This window comes from Lactuca virosa, chromosome 4 (genome assembly GCF_052849685.1).
Source record: "Lactuca virosa cultivar CGN04683 chromosome 4, Lactuca_virosa_CGN04683_v6, whole genome shotgun sequence".
Lineage (NCBI taxonomy): Eukaryota > Viridiplantae > Streptophyta > Magnoliopsida > Asterales > Asteraceae > Lactuca > Lactuca virosa.
The window spans coordinates 435,407,553-435,425,035 of record NC_136429.1 but is presented as its reverse complement, the minus strand read 5'-3'; the positions used below and the strand labels follow the sequence as shown (position 1 = coordinate 435,425,035).

The 17,483-nt window shown below is 34.6% G+C and overlaps 1 protein-coding gene across 1 annotated transcript; it reads left to right on the top strand.

Moving 5' to 3' along the window:
- Positions 1-1,291: 1,291 nt before the first annotated feature.
- LOC145169198 (uncharacterized protein At5g65660-like) lies at positions 1,292-2,050 on the top strand. The gene is made up of 2 exons (XM_079087768.1): positions 1,292-1,705; positions 1,805-2,050. The coding sequence occupies exons 1-2, from the start codon at positions 1,460-1,462 to the stop codon at positions 1,976-1,978; spliced, it is 420 nt and encodes a 139-aa protein (XP_078943894.1). The 5' UTR covers positions 1,292-1,459; the 3' UTR covers positions 1,979-2,050.
- The last annotated feature ends 15,433 nt before the right edge of the window (positions 2,051-17,483 follow it).

The window sequence follows — 17,483 nt, the reverse complement described above, 5'->3', positions numbered from 1 at the left end:
TCGCCAAATCCACACCTAACAAATTAATATTTAAGTAATTAGTAATTTAATATTATATATACTAAAAAATATTAAATTATAAATTTAAACATACCTTAGAAAGGAACGTAAATTCCAAGAAAATATACTTGATTTTTTAAAATTATTATCCACGATATAATCTTTTATTTTCTTAAATATAATAAATATTTGGACTTTAAGTTTTTTTTGAACGGCAAATACAAATATATATACTAAACTACTCATAAATTATTCCACATATGTCTACAGTGAGACTTGAACCCTCAACCTCAAGGAGGAAGGACAACACCAGATACCGAGTGTGTATATGTCCAGTTGCCCCAAAGATATCTATGACACAAAAATAACTTATTAATAACAATATTTATTGAAAAAAAAATTATTTTAAATTTCATACCTATTTCAGTCATCAAAATCTTTGATGAGTAAAAGCTACATCTTTGTTAGGGGGGAAATTTTCTCCCGTCCAAGAAAACCGTTACACAACATATGAAGCAAGCATACTATTACACCATCCTGGACAAAAAGGAAATAACAATTATTGGTTTATAAAAATGTCTCAAACTCACGTAACCACAATGATTTATCCGTTTTATCACTGAACACATGTGATTGGAATTTAAACGATATAGTTGATATTTTTAGGGACACATCTGAATCAGAATCCATAATCTAGTGACAAGATAAAACTCCAGTCTTCCAAAAAACAGCTTGCACTTATTATCGAAAATCTTAATCATTCATCGGCAGTTAAAACATTCATGTGGAAGAACACCTTGTAACATCATAATATGCATAAGTAATTCGTACCCATGAGGATTGGGTACGGTGATACAATTTCCATAAGTAATTCGTACCCATAATATGCATATGACCAATTTCGCAATAATATGGATATTAGGTTTTTTTTTTTTTTTTTTTTGCTTAACTTTTACCTAAATTTTAAAATAAATTTATAAGATTTATTTAAATTTCTCTTTTTCCATATTAAAACCTACAAATAAAAACATTTCAACTAATTAAAATATTCAAATATTTAAATCCCTCTTTCTTGATATAAAAGCAAGGTATACGCAAAATAATTCAATTGGTCAATTGGAAATAAAATATTAAATACTTTATTAATTTTATTAATTTATTTAAATGTAATAACCCCTCCCTCTTTTCTCCGTACCATTGCGGGGACAACCACCTGTACCCCAACTCACTCCACCCTTCCTTCCTTCTTCTTTTATAAATACACCCCCACCACTCCCCACTTCACCCACATTTAACATTTTCACACTCCACCGATCACAGTTTTTCTCTCGTTTTCGCCGTTGTTGTCTTCCACCCCTCATGAGAGGAGTAGAAGTTCCAAATCAACACCACCATAAATCAGAGACTACTGAATCAAAATCGAATTGTTCCACCAGTTGCAGAAGCTGTAATCAAGTTGATGGAGTCTCCGACTTACTACCCACCACCGCCACCGCTACACCACTCCGACTCATCTCGCCCCACCTTAGGCTTTCCTCTCGGCACCGCCTTACTACTCATCGTGATTTTCAGCCTCAGCGGTATCTTCTCTTGCTGTTATCACTGGGACAAGCTCCGTCACCTCCGCGGCTCCTTCACCGACGCCGCCGCCGACGATAACGACGATCACGTTCACTCGCCATCCAAACCTAAACCTACCTACTCCGTAAGTCGATTCAGAAATCAGAATTCGCAATACTTAATAGAATAATAGATCCTTATTCGATGAAAGTGAGTTGATTAATTTGATTTGAAACGTTTACAGGAAAAGCTGCAAAATGAGAATCAGAGTTTGCCGGTGGTGATGCCCGGAGATCGGATTGCTCGATTCATCGCATTGCCGTGTCCGTGTGAACCGGAGAGAGAAGAGAAGATTGTTGTAGAAGAAGTTCAGAAGATTCCGAAGCCACCTCACGTAGTGATCACTCTGTCAAACTAATTTCCTCTGTATATACATATTTTTATACGTTACTTGATTAAAATTCATAGAATTAAACGTATGCTTCTTCTTCTTCTTCTTCTTCATTTCTTCAAATTAATTACAACTCTTATGAAATTTGAAGGAAATTTAACGAGCATATACTCTCTCTGATTCCGATAATAAGTCTACTGATTGATTTCATCAGATTTGCCAATCTGCATACGTTTCTTACAAAAGTTTCTGTTTGAATTTTGAAGAACATAAATGGTGATAGACCAAGGTTTAAACTGGTCCTGTTAACTACTATTCAAGTTCATTTTCGCTTCCTTTTTCCACAATTCACATTTACTTTGTCGTGATCTGATAATATTTTTTTTGGAATTAAAGATTAAATTTTTATGAATAATGGTTGAATAGTAATATCATAAATTCCAAGACTGAAATTCATTATCATATTACAAGATGAAAAATATCACTGTGTCTCTTTTGTTCATCAGCATATTAGAAGATGAAAAGTATCATTCTGTCTCTTTTGAGGCTGTTTTCATTCCATTAATTATTCAAATTTTATATTAAATTGAACGAATGAAACATGGAAAAATCTTGGTATATAGTGTTAACTTTATCTCCTTTTTTTTGTAAAGATATTTTAAGTAGGCCCACTTGATGTCAATTACAACTACAAAGTATCTCCTTATTTGTTTATTCATACCACGATTAACTTTTGTTCTCTTTTGATTTTCTTTTCTTTTTGATTTATTTTTAAGTAAGTGTGTCTTAAACTATCTTGAATAAAAAAACATCGTACAACTTTGATAAAGCATTTTTAAAAGGAGAAAAAAACAAATAGTTATAATTAATTATATGTATCATTTTTTTCAAATAATCAGATAATTATATTTATAATTTTGTTTTAAAATAATCAAAAAGTAAAAAGGTAAATCTATTCGTACCCCTAAATTTCATATTTTGTAAGTGGAATAGTGTTTGTGTACTCCATAATTTGATTATTTATGTGAGTGACGGAGTAAATATAATAGTCCTGTCATCTACGGAAATATGTTACGTATTCAAAGGGCTAAGACTGAATTAATATTTAATCGTGAGGATTCTGCATTTCGTAGATGACATGCGAAACGAAATCTTGTGATATTCATTTGGGAAAATGGTATGATAAATCCTTTTTCTCAAATGACATCTACGAAAAAAAAAATTCAAACTTCACCTGCGATTCCGCAAATGTCATCTGAGAAATTGCAGCTTTTCTAACGAAAGTAAGTATTTTTCCAATTATCCATGTGTTGCGAAATCTGATATTTGTACTGTGAAATTTGACAGTTGTAGTATAAAATCTAACATTTTTATTTTAGATTTAAAAGAAAGAAGTAATGGTTATTTTAAAAATTCTTTTAAAACATAAAAAGTTTCACCATTTTTTTCACGATATCAGTTCTCTAAGAAAAAACAAGACTTCAAAATTTTCATATGAGTACCTTGTTATTTGTATCGGTGCTTCATGAAATTTAGTAAATGGTAAAATTAAATATGTAGGTATTTTGGTAACACTATAGTGTAAAATTCTCGTTAGATATAAATTTTCCTAATTTATTAAGTTTTGTCAAATTAAAGATATGTTTGGAAGACAGACCTTATATCGTTATGTCTTTCACACAACCTGCATTTAACTACTGCACACAATAGTCGATGAGAATGACGTGAAATACTTGAAAAAAATATTATTCAAAAAGTCTCAGTTGTTGTACATGTATATCTGGTAGTTAGTGCTCTAGTGAAAGAGACTCCGGCTATTCAATGCAATGTAGTAAATCAATCAACTGTTCGTGGAAAATGATCTAGCGAAAAGGTTACATTTAGAATTGATACAACATAAGAGGAAGCAACAATCAAACAAATATTTTTATCTCTCATACCTAGTTGTACTCCCAGATATGTTGTTGGGTCATAGGGAATTTTAAACACATGAATATAGCAGCGGAAAACTTAAACAACTCCTATGTGTTTACGCAATCTATAAAGATGTAGGTTTCCATCTATTACTACAACTACTTAAATAGATAGAATAACATACTTCTCTGGAAGCTAGAGACTTTGTGACTTGCGATTTTGTCCTTGCCACCTTGCTTTGGGTGGGAGGATCCAAAATAGAATCCCTCTAATGATTCACACTGATGAACCTATGAATCGAGTACAAAATGAATCAGAGTTAAAATTGAAGTAAGAATACGAGATTAAACAATGGATGTAAATAAGATCTTGTTTTAGCTCTATTACGCTTTCGAATGTTTACAGAGTACAAAGAAAGGTTTGTAAAAACTCTGATCCTACTCTAGTAAATATCCCTATTTATAGGGAACAGAAAGCGTACAAAAAATATACTAAGGCATAGACACTAAAGCTTCGAATAAAAGCACCTTAGTAAAATAGATTACAAAACATTCGAAGAGTGCAAAATATACTTTGACTAATTACAACAGTTTTGACCCTTACAATCTCCCCATTTGTAATCATAGTCAAACTTTTTAATTTGTAAGAAGCTGGATGGAATACAAGATCACTCTTCGAATTTCCGTATAGCAGGATATTATCTTCTTTAGCTCCTTCTTATCTCCTTCATTGTTCTTCTTACAATGATTCATACGAACAATTAAGTTCGTATATTGAGACGTTGCATATCTCTCCACTTCGCATGCCTGGAATAAGAAACGCTTTGCTTTTCCAGCCTTGTCCTTTCCTGCGAAGACTAACCCAAAAGGCTTCAAGCAGATTTCACCATCAGCATACTTTTTCAATTCTGCTTGAGTCTTCGTAGGTGCCATTGGAGATTTTACTTCCATACCTTTAGCTGTTGCTAACTCCACATCAGTTAGAGCCAAGCACTCATAATAATTTTCGATGAAAATCTTGATGTGAGCAACTCCAAGCTTAAATTCATCAGGTTCAGTGTTTTGAAGATATGAAAAAGATTTGTCTTTCAAAATCAATGCAACTTGTATAAGATCATACAAGTTCATTAATGGAAAATCTGCAATTGTAAATTCGCAAATACTTCCATTTGCCCTGGTCACCACGTACTTGATATTTTGGACTATGTTTTCGAATACCACATCCTTTTTCATACTGATAACTTTCTTGATCTTTACCAAAGACCAAACTTCCTCAGGGGCTTTTGCAAGAACAGCATGAAATCTAATTTCCATTTGAGTACCTTCATCCTTTTCTTTGAAATTTCCTTCTGCTTTAAATTGTGGCATGATGAACATCATCTCGTTCACTGGAAAGTCAAGCTGACTTGTATCAGTATTCGTAACCATGTAACTCTGCTTTGGTTTCTTCTCAAACGAATACATATGATTATATGCAACCTTGGCTTCAATTGTTTCGTAATTGTAGTGTTTGGACGGATCACCTTTGTCCATACCCTTAGGATCACTCGCACGTTGAGTCATTATGCTTTGTATCAACCTTAGCCTTTCAATTTCTGCTTCAGCTTCAGCTTTCTTTTCTTCTTTCGACTTTTCCACAACTATAGATTTCCCTTTATCTTTCGAAGTTGAATCATCTATCACCCCTTTTGTTTTCGAACCACTCCCACTAGTATCAACAGATTTTCCAATCACAATTCCTTTCGAAATTGGTCTTGTAATTGGCATTGTTGTTACAACTGTTGAAGTAATTGGCCCTGCAGATGCTACGATTGGCTTTGTTGTTGGGATCTTCGAAGAAAACACCTTTCCCACGACCTTCGCATCTTCATCACCAGCCTTCGTTTCTTCAACTTTTCTTTCTCCCCCTTGCACCCCTATGAAAATAGGTGGGGCATCTGTTGTTGGTAGAAGGCTTGATATACGAGAAATAGGGGCCAGTTGCTTGTGGGGAATAGCTTCGAATTGTGTGAACTTCTGGGATAGAAATTCTGGAGTAATAAGAAAAGACGAAATTGGCTTGACAGATAGATCTTTTAACTCCTTTAGTAACGTAATCGCTTCCACAAAGTTTTTACTTTCCATTGTAGAAAGTTGAGTAAGTTGAGGACTCAAACTTTCGTACAACTTGACAAATTTCGTGACAGCATCACAAATTATGTCAATCTTCTGATTCAGAGACGCATAATCCTGTTGAGTACTAGCAATATCTTTTTGCATATCTTCGCGAAGTTCACGAATCTGCAAATTAACATCCTCCCTGACTTTCTTAACTTCCTCAACATAGAGAACATGTCTTTCCTTGGTAACTGTCTTCAATTCTTTCAAGTCTCCTGCAAACTTCGAATTTTGAGAATTTATTCGTAGCTCATAGTTTTGGTCAACATGATCAACCTTCTCCAAAATTCTCGACTCCGAGTCTCTAACCATCCCAGAGACTTTACTCACTACCTTGGCTTTGAACATTTGCAACATTGTATCAACTTCCAAACTCGAAACCGATGAACCACCCCCCAGATCAGCTTGAGATTGAATTATGGAATTCAATTTCTTATTCAAAATTTTAAACTGCTTCATCGTCATCAGCATATGATCTGGAAAATCTTCTTCTTCGTCATCAAATTCTAGTTCATCAAACATACCTCCAAAACCCTCGTTGTCAGTTTCGGTTTCCATAAGAATGGTTTCTTGAATAGGCGAATTAATTTTGGGTGGATCAGTAGATTGAGAAGAAAAAATGGAAGTAAAGGGTTGATTGATGATATTTTCGAATGTAGGTGAATCAGTGGTTGAAGTAATCGGAGTGATTGGTGGAGGTAAAGAAACAATATGTTCGAAGGAAAGAGAAGTAGGATGACATGGATCTTCGTTCTTCGAATCTCCTTTACCCATAGTGACATTTGCATCTGTATCAGATACATTTACAGTGATGCCTGAAGTTCGTACCTCCTCAGGAACTGATTTGGCAACCGAGACTTCGGGTGGGATGACAATTGTCTGCTCAGGATTTGAACTTTCTTTGTTAAGATTTGCTTCTGGTGTTTCAGGAATTTGTTCATCTTCATCTTCTGTAGATTCAGTGGAAATCACAAGCTTTCTTGACCTCTTCTTCTTCTTCTGCGAAAGATGTTTGGCCATATCTTCAGCCCTTCGTTTCTTTGACAATGGAGAAACAGATGCTGGCATTTCACGAATTAGGACACCTTGATGAGTAACCTGAGGATTTTGTACCACGTTAGGTGTTGGAGACTTGCTTTTATGCGTAGACTTCATTCTGATTCTTCGAAACATACCGGTCTTCGAAGGAATGACCACTTTCTCTTGAGTATCTTCAACAACAGGCTCAATCGATTTAGTCTCAGCAACAGACACTTCGTGTACCATTGACTCCTCAACTGTAATAAGCTTCTTCTTTGGAGATTTCACAGATTTCAATTATGTGACTTTCTTTTCAGAAGAACCAGGTTCGTTCTTCTTCGAACACTTGGACTTCTTTTCTTCTCTTTCCAATAACTTCCCAATTTCAACATTTGAATCAATGTTTTGCAAATAAGCCACCAAGACTGAATTCGTAGGATCAACTCGTTTTAGCATAGCATCAGGAATACGAGCCATAAAGGGAAAATCTTCAACATTATCTGTGACATCCTTCGGACATTGATATGTCTGAAAAACAGCTTTTTCTTCATCATTGGGTACCAAAATCCCCTCCTTGTTGTAGAAATATTGTAGAATCAAGCTCCAGTACCTCGCACATGAAATACCATGAAGAGCATCCGTGTGTTCTACACTCTTTTGGAATTCCTTCCATAACTGTGTAGAATATTCCACTTGAAGGTCATAGTATAGCCCAACAACCATGTCATATACTTCCATTCGTCCTTTATCGAGACCAACAGTTCTACCAGTTAAACATCTCAGAAAAATACCAAATAGAAAATTCCAGATACTAGGAAGACCAGATTTCTTGAAATCACTGATCTTAGTTAGTTGTGGTTGATAGCCCATCTCATTGAACATATGAACAATTTGAGGGAACGAGAAATCAACATACGGTGGTGAATTTGGAATTTCAAGAATTTGGCAAAAGAGTTTCTTGGTCAATCTGACCTTTTTGTCATTAACCAAATTAAAAGTAATGGCATCAAAAGCTTTTTTGTATGTAGCCGTTGATCCTGCTTGAGAAAGCCATGACATCGGAACTGAAAACGAACTGAACATTGCCTTGGACAGAACAGAGTTCTTCAACGCAACAACTAACATCTTCAATTCTTCAGGGTATTGAGAAACATCAGCCTCCAATTGATAGTTAGTTCCTTGAATCTTCATAATCGGTAATGAAGACACATCATCAGTGGTTTGAGAAGGATCAACATCGACATGAACAGAAGTCGCCATTGTTAGGGTTTGAAATCTTTGAAGATCAAAGAGATTTTTGGGAAATTTTCTTCTGAACGCGTAAAAAGATAATAGACCCTTGAATCCCCTTTTATATGTAACCCTGAAATTTGAATTTGAAGCGGGATGTGCATTTAATGAGATCTGACGTGGCACCTTGAAAATCGGACCCCTACTCCGTAAAAGTAGCCACGCGTTAAAAAGTAACTGTCACTTCTCCTTGAAACCTGGACAGAATACCATACGTCATTAAAACACAGCCTGTATTGATTGCCCCAAGAGAATTGTAACCGTCAGAACCATTCGGATGTAAGCAAGGCTCTTTCACTTTTGGGATAAAAAGCGAAGTCATATGCCAGATGTTTGAAATCATCAGCCTGAGTGGGTATTACTCAGAACCTCAAGGATTTCGTGAGTGCAATGTTCCAAAGAATTTAGACGAGAAGCAATAATAAGAAAATTTTAGGATACTGTGATGTCAAAATATCAATTTGACACAAAGGCAGATAAAACCCCAGACAAAGATTGCTTCGTTAATCATCAAGAGAGATGATCAACAGCTTGTGTATGTTCCCGTGAAATACAATCAATTACTTGTAGAGAAGTATCGAAGGGCTTCTTTTATAAGGCTTTATGGGTAGGTATAGAAATTTCGTTACATATCAACCTAAACATAAGGTGATAAATTGTAACAGAAATTACTTGTTTGACCAGTGTAGTCAGTGACAAGTTTGCTTTGAAAATTTTTAACTAACATTGGATTTCGAATGAAACTCACACGAAAATCATATTCATAAAAAAACTTTGTTCTGGATCTTGTTGGGTTACAAACATCATGGGTTTCAAATGTTTGATCAAGACCACTCATACGAAATGAATATGATTTGGAGTTTCGAATTTGGGTACAGACTCAAATGTTTCGTGAAAATCTGGAACATAGTTCCCCGTCAATTCCTTAAATGTTTAGAAAAATTGGGTTTCACTTGCATCACGGTCTCATGATGTCAGATCATAAACACAGATTTTTGATATGTCTAAGTCTCGATTGGTTTGAGTAGAGACCTCTTGGACATATGTCTTCGTGTGTGATCGTGTAAGAACTTTTTGGATGAAAAAGATTGGTGTAAGACACAAAATGTACCTCTGTTATATTTGGACAAAACAGTAAATTCTTAACTCATTGTGAGAAGAGTCAGGTAGCTCAGGAGACTAATATGAATACAAGCCTGATTGGGAAGAAATTTTCGTATGAAAGATTTCATTAAGGCTTTCGAACACATACATTGAGTCAATGGAGGCTTTGGACAACATGCAGCAGTATGCTTCTAGGGACAACTTAACTAGTTCAAGATATTCAAAAATGAAAGATTCATATGATAAATTTACCTGACCCTAGAACTGCAAGCATTATCCACTGTGTATCACCACGAATATCTGCAACAAAGTACTAAAAAGAAATAAGAAACAAAATATTTTTGTTGTTTTGATTTTTCGAAAATAAAGAACGAAATAAAGAGAAAATCTTTTTGATGTTTTTAATTTTTCGAAAATAAAGACATAACGAACGAAAATATTTTTGGAATTTTAAATTTTTCGAAAATAAAATGACAAAACAAAGGAAAATCTTTTTGGATTTTTGATTTTTCGAAAACTAAATGAAAAAACAAACGAAAATCTTTTTGGATTTTTGGTTTTTCGAAAATTAATGACAAAAGAAATGTACTTGAAGCAAATACATGAAATTTTATCAACCCCTATAAAATGAAAAATTTACGAATTCGAAGGGGTCGAAACGTTGACTATGAACAGTAACCTCTGAATGTTGAATGACATTGCTTTGTCTTTTATTCAGCGCCTCTGAATCATTCCTGGTCAACCATCATCCTCCTTTTTCACATGGAACAGAATTTCCATCGATCATTCCAAGTCCTTCTAAAATTTTTACAAAGGATTTTTCATCTAAAGTTTTCGTGAAAATATCAGCTAACTGATCTGTTGTTTTCACAAAATGCACTTCAATATTTCCATCCTCCACGTGATCCTTGATGAAATGATAACGAAGAGCTATATGTTTAGTCTTCGAATGTTGAACAGGATTATGACAAATTCTTATTGCACTTTGAGAATCACAATATAATGGAATCTTTTTCATATTAATTGCATAATCACGCAATTGACTTTGGATCCATATTATTTGTGATGTGCAAGCAGCAGCAGCCACCTATTCTGCTTCAACCGTTGAAATTGATACACATGTTTGCTTTTTCGACTGCTAGCTCACCAATTTGCCATCAAGCAATTGACATCCGCCACTTGTGCTCTTTCTATCAAGATTACAACCACCCAAGTCTGCATCCGAATAAGCTTGAACAAAGAACCCTGTTTTTGAAGGATACCACAATCCTAACGAAATTGTTCCTTTAAGATAACGAAAGATATTCTTCACAGCAGTGAGATGTGGTTCTCGTGGATTTGACTGATACCTAGCACAATTACACACATAAAACATGATATCAGGTCTACTAGCTGTAAGATAAAGTAATGAACCAATCATGCTCCTGTAAAGAGTTAGGTCAACTGCTGGTTTATCTTACGAAGGTGTCAACTTTATGCCAGTTGCCATTGGAACTCGTAACTTTGTGCTATTCGTCAATCCAAACTTTTCTAGCAGATTCTTCGTATATTTTTCTTGATTAATAAAAATTCCTTCTCTGCTTTGACGAATATTCAGTCCAAGAAAATTATTAATTTTTCCCATCATGCTCATCTCGAACTTACTTTTAATCAGATCTTCAAATTCTCTGGACAAGGCAGGGTCAGTTGAGCCAAAAATAATATCATCAACATAAATTTGAACAAGCATTAGATGATTCCCAACTTTCTTTCGAAATAATGTGGGGTCAACAGATCCTTGTTTAAATTTAGATTGCTTCAAAAATGAAGTAAGAGTTGCATACCATGCTCGTGGTGCTTGTTTTAATCCATAAACTGCCTTATCTAAAATATAAACATAATCAGGATGTTCTTCGTTAATAAAACCTGGGGGTTGTTCCACGTAAACTGTTTCTTCAAGCTCTCCATTTAAAAATGCACACTTCACATCCATTTGATAAACATCAAAGTCTTTGTGAGCTGCATAAGCCAGAAATATACGAACAGCCCCGAGTCTTGCGACAGGGGCAAAAGTTTCTTCATAGTCGATTCCTTCTTGTTGAGAATAACCTTTAACAACAAGTCTGGCTTTGTTTCGAATGATATTTCCCTCTTTGTCGGTTTTGTTTTTGAAAATCCATTTTAACCTGACAATCGAAACATTTTCAGGTTTAGGAATTAATCTCCAAACTTTGTTTCGTTCAAATTTAGACAATTCAGATTGCATTGCAACAACCCAATCTGAGTGTTCCATTGCAACCTTAACTGTCTTTGGTTAAATTTTAGAGATGAAAACATTGAACATGCAAAATTCTTGATGAGTATTCAATACCTCATTCTTTGCACGAATTTGAGCTCTTGTTAAAACACCCTCTTGCGGATTCCCAATTACTTGATCCTTCGGATGATCTCTTGTCCGCTTTTCCATTGGCGGATAAGCTGGATCAAAGTCCAAAGGTGCATCTTCATATAAATCATCATTCTCTGAACCTGCAATCGAACAAACATCATCAAAATCATTTATTTTCATTATATTCTAAATGCTCCCCCTCAACATCAGCATCCAATCTCTCATTCTCCCCCTCGAAAGAATGCTCCCCCTCAACAAGAGTGTTCGAATCCAAGTGCTCCCCCTCCACTGGATTATTTTGCATACTTTCGCCTATCGCTTTATAAGTTGATGTTGAATCATCAGTAAGCTTTGTTAATTCAGGAAGTTGATTATCATTGGCATTAAGTTCAGCATCAACAACATGATCTGAAATTCCAAAAATTAAATCATAATCAATAACCAACAAGTGCGAAGGTTCAGATTCATCTTGTATTTCTTTTAGAATAGGATGATTTTCAAAATACCTTTCAGTTTGTTTAACATAGTAATCATCAAATGTAAGATTATATGTTTCTTCCACTTTTCGTGTTCTTTTGTTCAACACACGATATGCGACTGAATTATGCGAATATCCCAAGAAGATTCCTTCATCTGCTTTCGCTTGAAATTTCGTAAGATTATCCTTGAGATTCATAATAAAACACCTACATCCAAAAACATGGAAAAATTTCACATCAGGTTTTCGATTGTTGAGAATTTCGTATGGAGTGATGTTAAAACGCCGATGGATAAAAGATCTGTTTTGAGTAAAACATGCGGTGGATACTGCTTCAGCCCAAAGGTATTGTGGAAGATTCGCATATGCCAGCATAGTCCTCGTTGCTTCGCATAGAGATCTATTTCTTCTTTCAACTACACCATTTTGTTGTGGTGTGTATGGAGACGAAAAATTATGCGAAATTCCTTTGTCCACCAAAAATGAATCAAGAACATTGTTCTTAAATTCAGTTCCATGATCACTCTTAATTTTTCGAACAGTCTTCTTCAACGTTGTTTCCATCTTTTTGATAAAGTCAATCATGATTTGTGCAACTTCGGATTTAAGTCTGAGAAAATAAACCCACGTGAATCTTGAAAAATCATCAACAATTACTAAAATGTACAGTTTCTTGTTGAGTGTTGAAACTGTCGATGGACCACACAAATCAATATGTAAGAGCTCCAGTGGTTTGACAATTTTCGAATCTGTCGTAATCGAATGACATTGTTTATGTTGCTTGCCAACTTCACAAGCTGCACATAAAGAATCATTATCAAATTTAAGTACAGGTAAACCTTGTACCAGATGTTGTACAACAAGTATGTCATGTTTCGAAAGTTGAGATGTGAAAGTCTTCGATGCTAAAGCCAGCTTATGTCTAATGAACCTTTCGAAAGAAGACATACAGCAGGTTTGCCTACTATCGGATTGATGTCCAAAGTGAACATGTCACCTTTCCTTTTTGATTTGAGCAAAACTTCTTTAGTGTTGACATTCGAAATAATGCTTCCCTCTTCATTAAAAAGAACTTGATTGCCAGTGCCCACAACAAGTTGTGAAACACTTATCAAGTTATGTTGAAGACCTTCAACATAAGCAACACGATTCACTGTGAATTGTCCGTTCGTGATCTTCCCATATCCTTTGACTTGACATTTTTGATTGTTACCAAATTTCACAACTCCAGCATTCTTTAGGCTTCGAAAATTGCGTAAATTCTCCTTCTTCCCAGTCATGTGACGAGAGCAACCACTATCAATATACCACTTGTTATCATATTGCTCGTCACATAGTACCTACAATCAGTGAAAAAAATTAGGTACCCAAGGCTTTTTGGGTCCTTGGAAATTAGATTTCAATTTCGAGTGTAATGAAGAACTTTTAACCCAATCACAAACTTTAGTTTTGAGACTATCAATTAAGTTTACATCATCATCTAAAGAAACCGAAACATAAGATTTTGATGGTTTCGGATGTTCACTGACATTACGCTTCGTATTCTGAGTTTGTGATTGTACATTCTTTGCTTTCAGTACAGGTTTCCATGCTTTGACTGATATGTTCGAATCCTTAGAAGATGAACTTCCGTTTGATGAAGTATTCACATACTTGTCATAGGCTTCGTGAATTTGCTCCTTTGAAAATGTACTCGACTGATACATTTTTCCTTTGTCTTCAAGCCAATGATCAATATTCTTCCTTGAAGTTATCCCTTTTTCATGTGAAATTTTCAAAGTTTGTTTCTTCGTATGATTAGGAAAATTTGGCTTTTGAGGAAAAAAATCAACTTTTGGATTCGTTAGAAAAGATTGAGCGTAAGATGTATTAACAGTTGATTTAAAATGTTGTCGTTGAGAGAATATTTGTGTTGGATTTGATTAATTTGAAAATTTCCTTGGAATAGAAGTTTTTGAAACTTTCGAAAACTTTGATTGTTTATTCACTTCAGACCTTGAATGTTTTGATTGAAATGAAGGTTGTTTATTTGTTGAAAAAGATGAATTTTTAGCTTTGAAAACATTTTTGGTTGATTGTGATTCAGACAAATATTTATTTGTTTGAGTATGATTTTTCTTTTTGTCTGAAAAAGTTGTTGAATTCACAGTCTTAACAAATTTTGTCGCTTCAATTGACATCTTTTGAGACTCAATATTCTGCCAAAATATTTTCTTTCTTGCTTGTCTTTTTGAAATGTTATTTTCTTTCGAAACTTTGTCAATTTGATCTTTAAATTCGTTGGAGTTTAGTTTGACAACATTTTCATTTTCCACTACAACTGGTTTTGAAATATCTTTTTCAATTTTTGATTTTTCAACCCATTTTCTTTGTGGTTTTTGACGTTGAAAAACGTATGAATTCTTTGTTTGGTTGTTTTCAACTGTGCTTTGATTTGCAAAGAAACCTTCATCTGTTGTTTTCAAATTATCTTCTTCAACTAACTTCTTTAATTTTGGTTTGATATTCTCAACATTTCCAGTAGTTACGAACACTTGATTTGGGAAGATGAAATCATCTGTACACTTGAAATTTGGATAAACCACAGTATTCGTTTCAAGAAAGGGAGCACCTTGTTCATTCAACACCTTTTCGAAGTTTTGTGTATCACCATACACTTGATCAACCATAATTTTAGGAATTTCTTTTTCCTTTGAAGATTCCTTTTTCTTCGAATTTTTGTTTGAAGAAACCTCTTTAACCTTTTTATCATCATCATCATCATCATCACTGCTATCCGTTTGACTATCTCGGATATCCACGAAGTCCAAATCACAAACTTTTGAAGTTGAGGGTTTATCAGTTTCTATCTTAACCATCAAATCCTTAACTTTTTCTTTCCCTTTAGATGTTGATGCAACATTAACAATAGACAACTGGGAACAATCAACATCCTCAAGATCACTAATTTCACTAATATTGTCAGAAGTATCTTCAATATCAGCAAAATTAGATTGAGAATCAGTTGTTGAATTCTCAGTCTTTTTCAAAATTTGTATTTGTTCAGATTTAGTTAAAGTGTCATTCACTATGTTAACTAATTCATTCATATCAAGACATTCATCAATTTTGACAATTCCATATTTATATCTATCATCAGGAACTTTGTCAAATTCAGCTATTATCTTCTCACAATCATACGAAACATTATCTACCTTAGCTCTTTCGTATGCTAGAAAAGGCAGTAATTTTCTATATTGTTCTTTACTTATTTCACATGAATGATGTAAATGAGTTAATTTGCCATATAATCTCTTTGCAGCATTACAGTAAATGTTTCTTTGTGCTAGCAAAAGTTTGACTTCACTTGATAAAGTATCCCTATCACACATAATGTTCGTTATCTGTAATTCTAAACAATCAACTTTATTTATTTTCATGTCTAATCGCTTTTTGGTCTCTAATAACTCCATGGACAACTTGTTGGCCTCATTGCTAGCAGACACAACAATTGAATCAAAATAAGTAACAGTCTCATCAAAAGATGTTAGTTCAGAGTTGTTATAAGCATGTTTAGGAATTTTAAAAGATTCAAGAATATTACGTACCTTTGTCGTCATTGGAGATTTGTCTGCTACCTTAGATACGAAGCATCTGCCTTTCACTTCAAATTTCTCTTCATCTGAATCCTCCTCCATCTTCGCATACATTGCACCATGTGTTGGATTCCTCATCTCCTCATCATCTGATCCAGATGACCAGATTTGAGAGGTTCCATCTTCCTCCTGTTCACCCCTTGCGACCAACGACAAATTCTTAGCTTTCGCACGAGCCTCCTCAAGCATTTCTGTGTAATAAGCCTCATCTTTCACTTTATTTTTCCTCTCATCCTTCTTTCGAAGCATACAATCATTTGCAAGATGATTGGCTCCATTGCAATAATGACAATCTACTCCAGCATCACCTTTCAGCTTCTTCTCACTTTTCCCCTCAGACACCTTCGAATCTTTCTTCTCAACATTTTTCTTCTCCTCAACAACATCTTTACTCGTAGCACTTCCTTTCACCTTAGCTAGTTTAGCCTTCGAATTAAACGGCTTTTTGAAAAACTTCTTAACACGATTATTCGAATAAAAAGCTATTGCCTCATCGTCCGAATTCATGATGAATCCCTCTTCATCCTCTGAGTCATCTTTTTCAGCTTCTTTCTCAGATATCTTGGATACAAGTGCCAATGGACCTCCCAAACTCAGCTTCGATTGCTCAGCTATTTCATTAACCTCAATTTCGTGTGTCTTCAACTGATTGTATAATCATGAGAGTTGATGTGTCAAAACTTTGCTGATTCTTAACCATCATACTCACGCTTCTCCATTCTTTTCGAAGACCCATCACAAAGATGAGATTGAATTCCATTGAAGTCCTGGTGATTCCATAACGATTGCAACGATAGATTAACTCGTTCAGACGATCATAGTAGACTTCAATTGTTTCACCTTCTTTTTGTCTGAAATCTTTCAGCTCAACCAAACACTGTTTGACTGAATTGATTTTCGTCTTCTCACTTCCTTGAAACTTATCTTTCAGATTGTTCCAGATCTCCTTAGCAGTTGTACAGATCCTTACGTAATTGTACACAACTGGAGGTAAAGCTCCTCGTAATTCCCTCATACATCTCTTCTCCAGTTTCTTCAGACGATCAGTTTGATTTTCAACACCAGAACTAGCAGAAGATGATCCAATTGCTTGAACATTCACCAGAGGATTGACATTTCCAGAGATACATGACCATAATTCTTCATCAATACCATTAAGATAATCCTGCATACGATCAGCCCACTGATCATAGTATTCAGGGATTAGCATTGGAATTTTGGTCGATGATCCTAACAGATGAGAAAACGAGGTCATTGAATTCAGACTGAAACTCGCCATTGTTGTACGGAAGATGATTATGAATATTTTGAAGATAATTTGAAAATTTGAGAACAAACTAGTTAAATCAAATCAGAATTTCAAGAAGAACAGTCGATTCAACAATTCAAATGCAGAATCGAATCACAAACTAAAATCTAGACAAAGTTTTCACTATCAAAAAGTGCGGATACTTTTGAACCAAAAAGTTGATTCAAAAACTTTTTGAATATATGAAAACCAGATCACATATATGATTCCTGCTTTGATACCAATTGATGAACCAATGAATCGAGTACAAAATGAATC

What these genes read in the sequence shown, in the direction of transcription:
- LOC145169198 (XM_079087768.1), top strand. Translation starts at nt 1,460, where the DNA reads ATGGAGTCTCCGACTTACTACCCACCACCGCCACCGCTACACCACTCC. An exon ending in AACCTAAACCTACCTACTCC is followed by an intron (nt 1,706 to 1,804) that starts GTAAGTCGATTC and finishes AAACGTTTACAG; the next exon opens with GAAAAGCTGCAAAATGAGAA.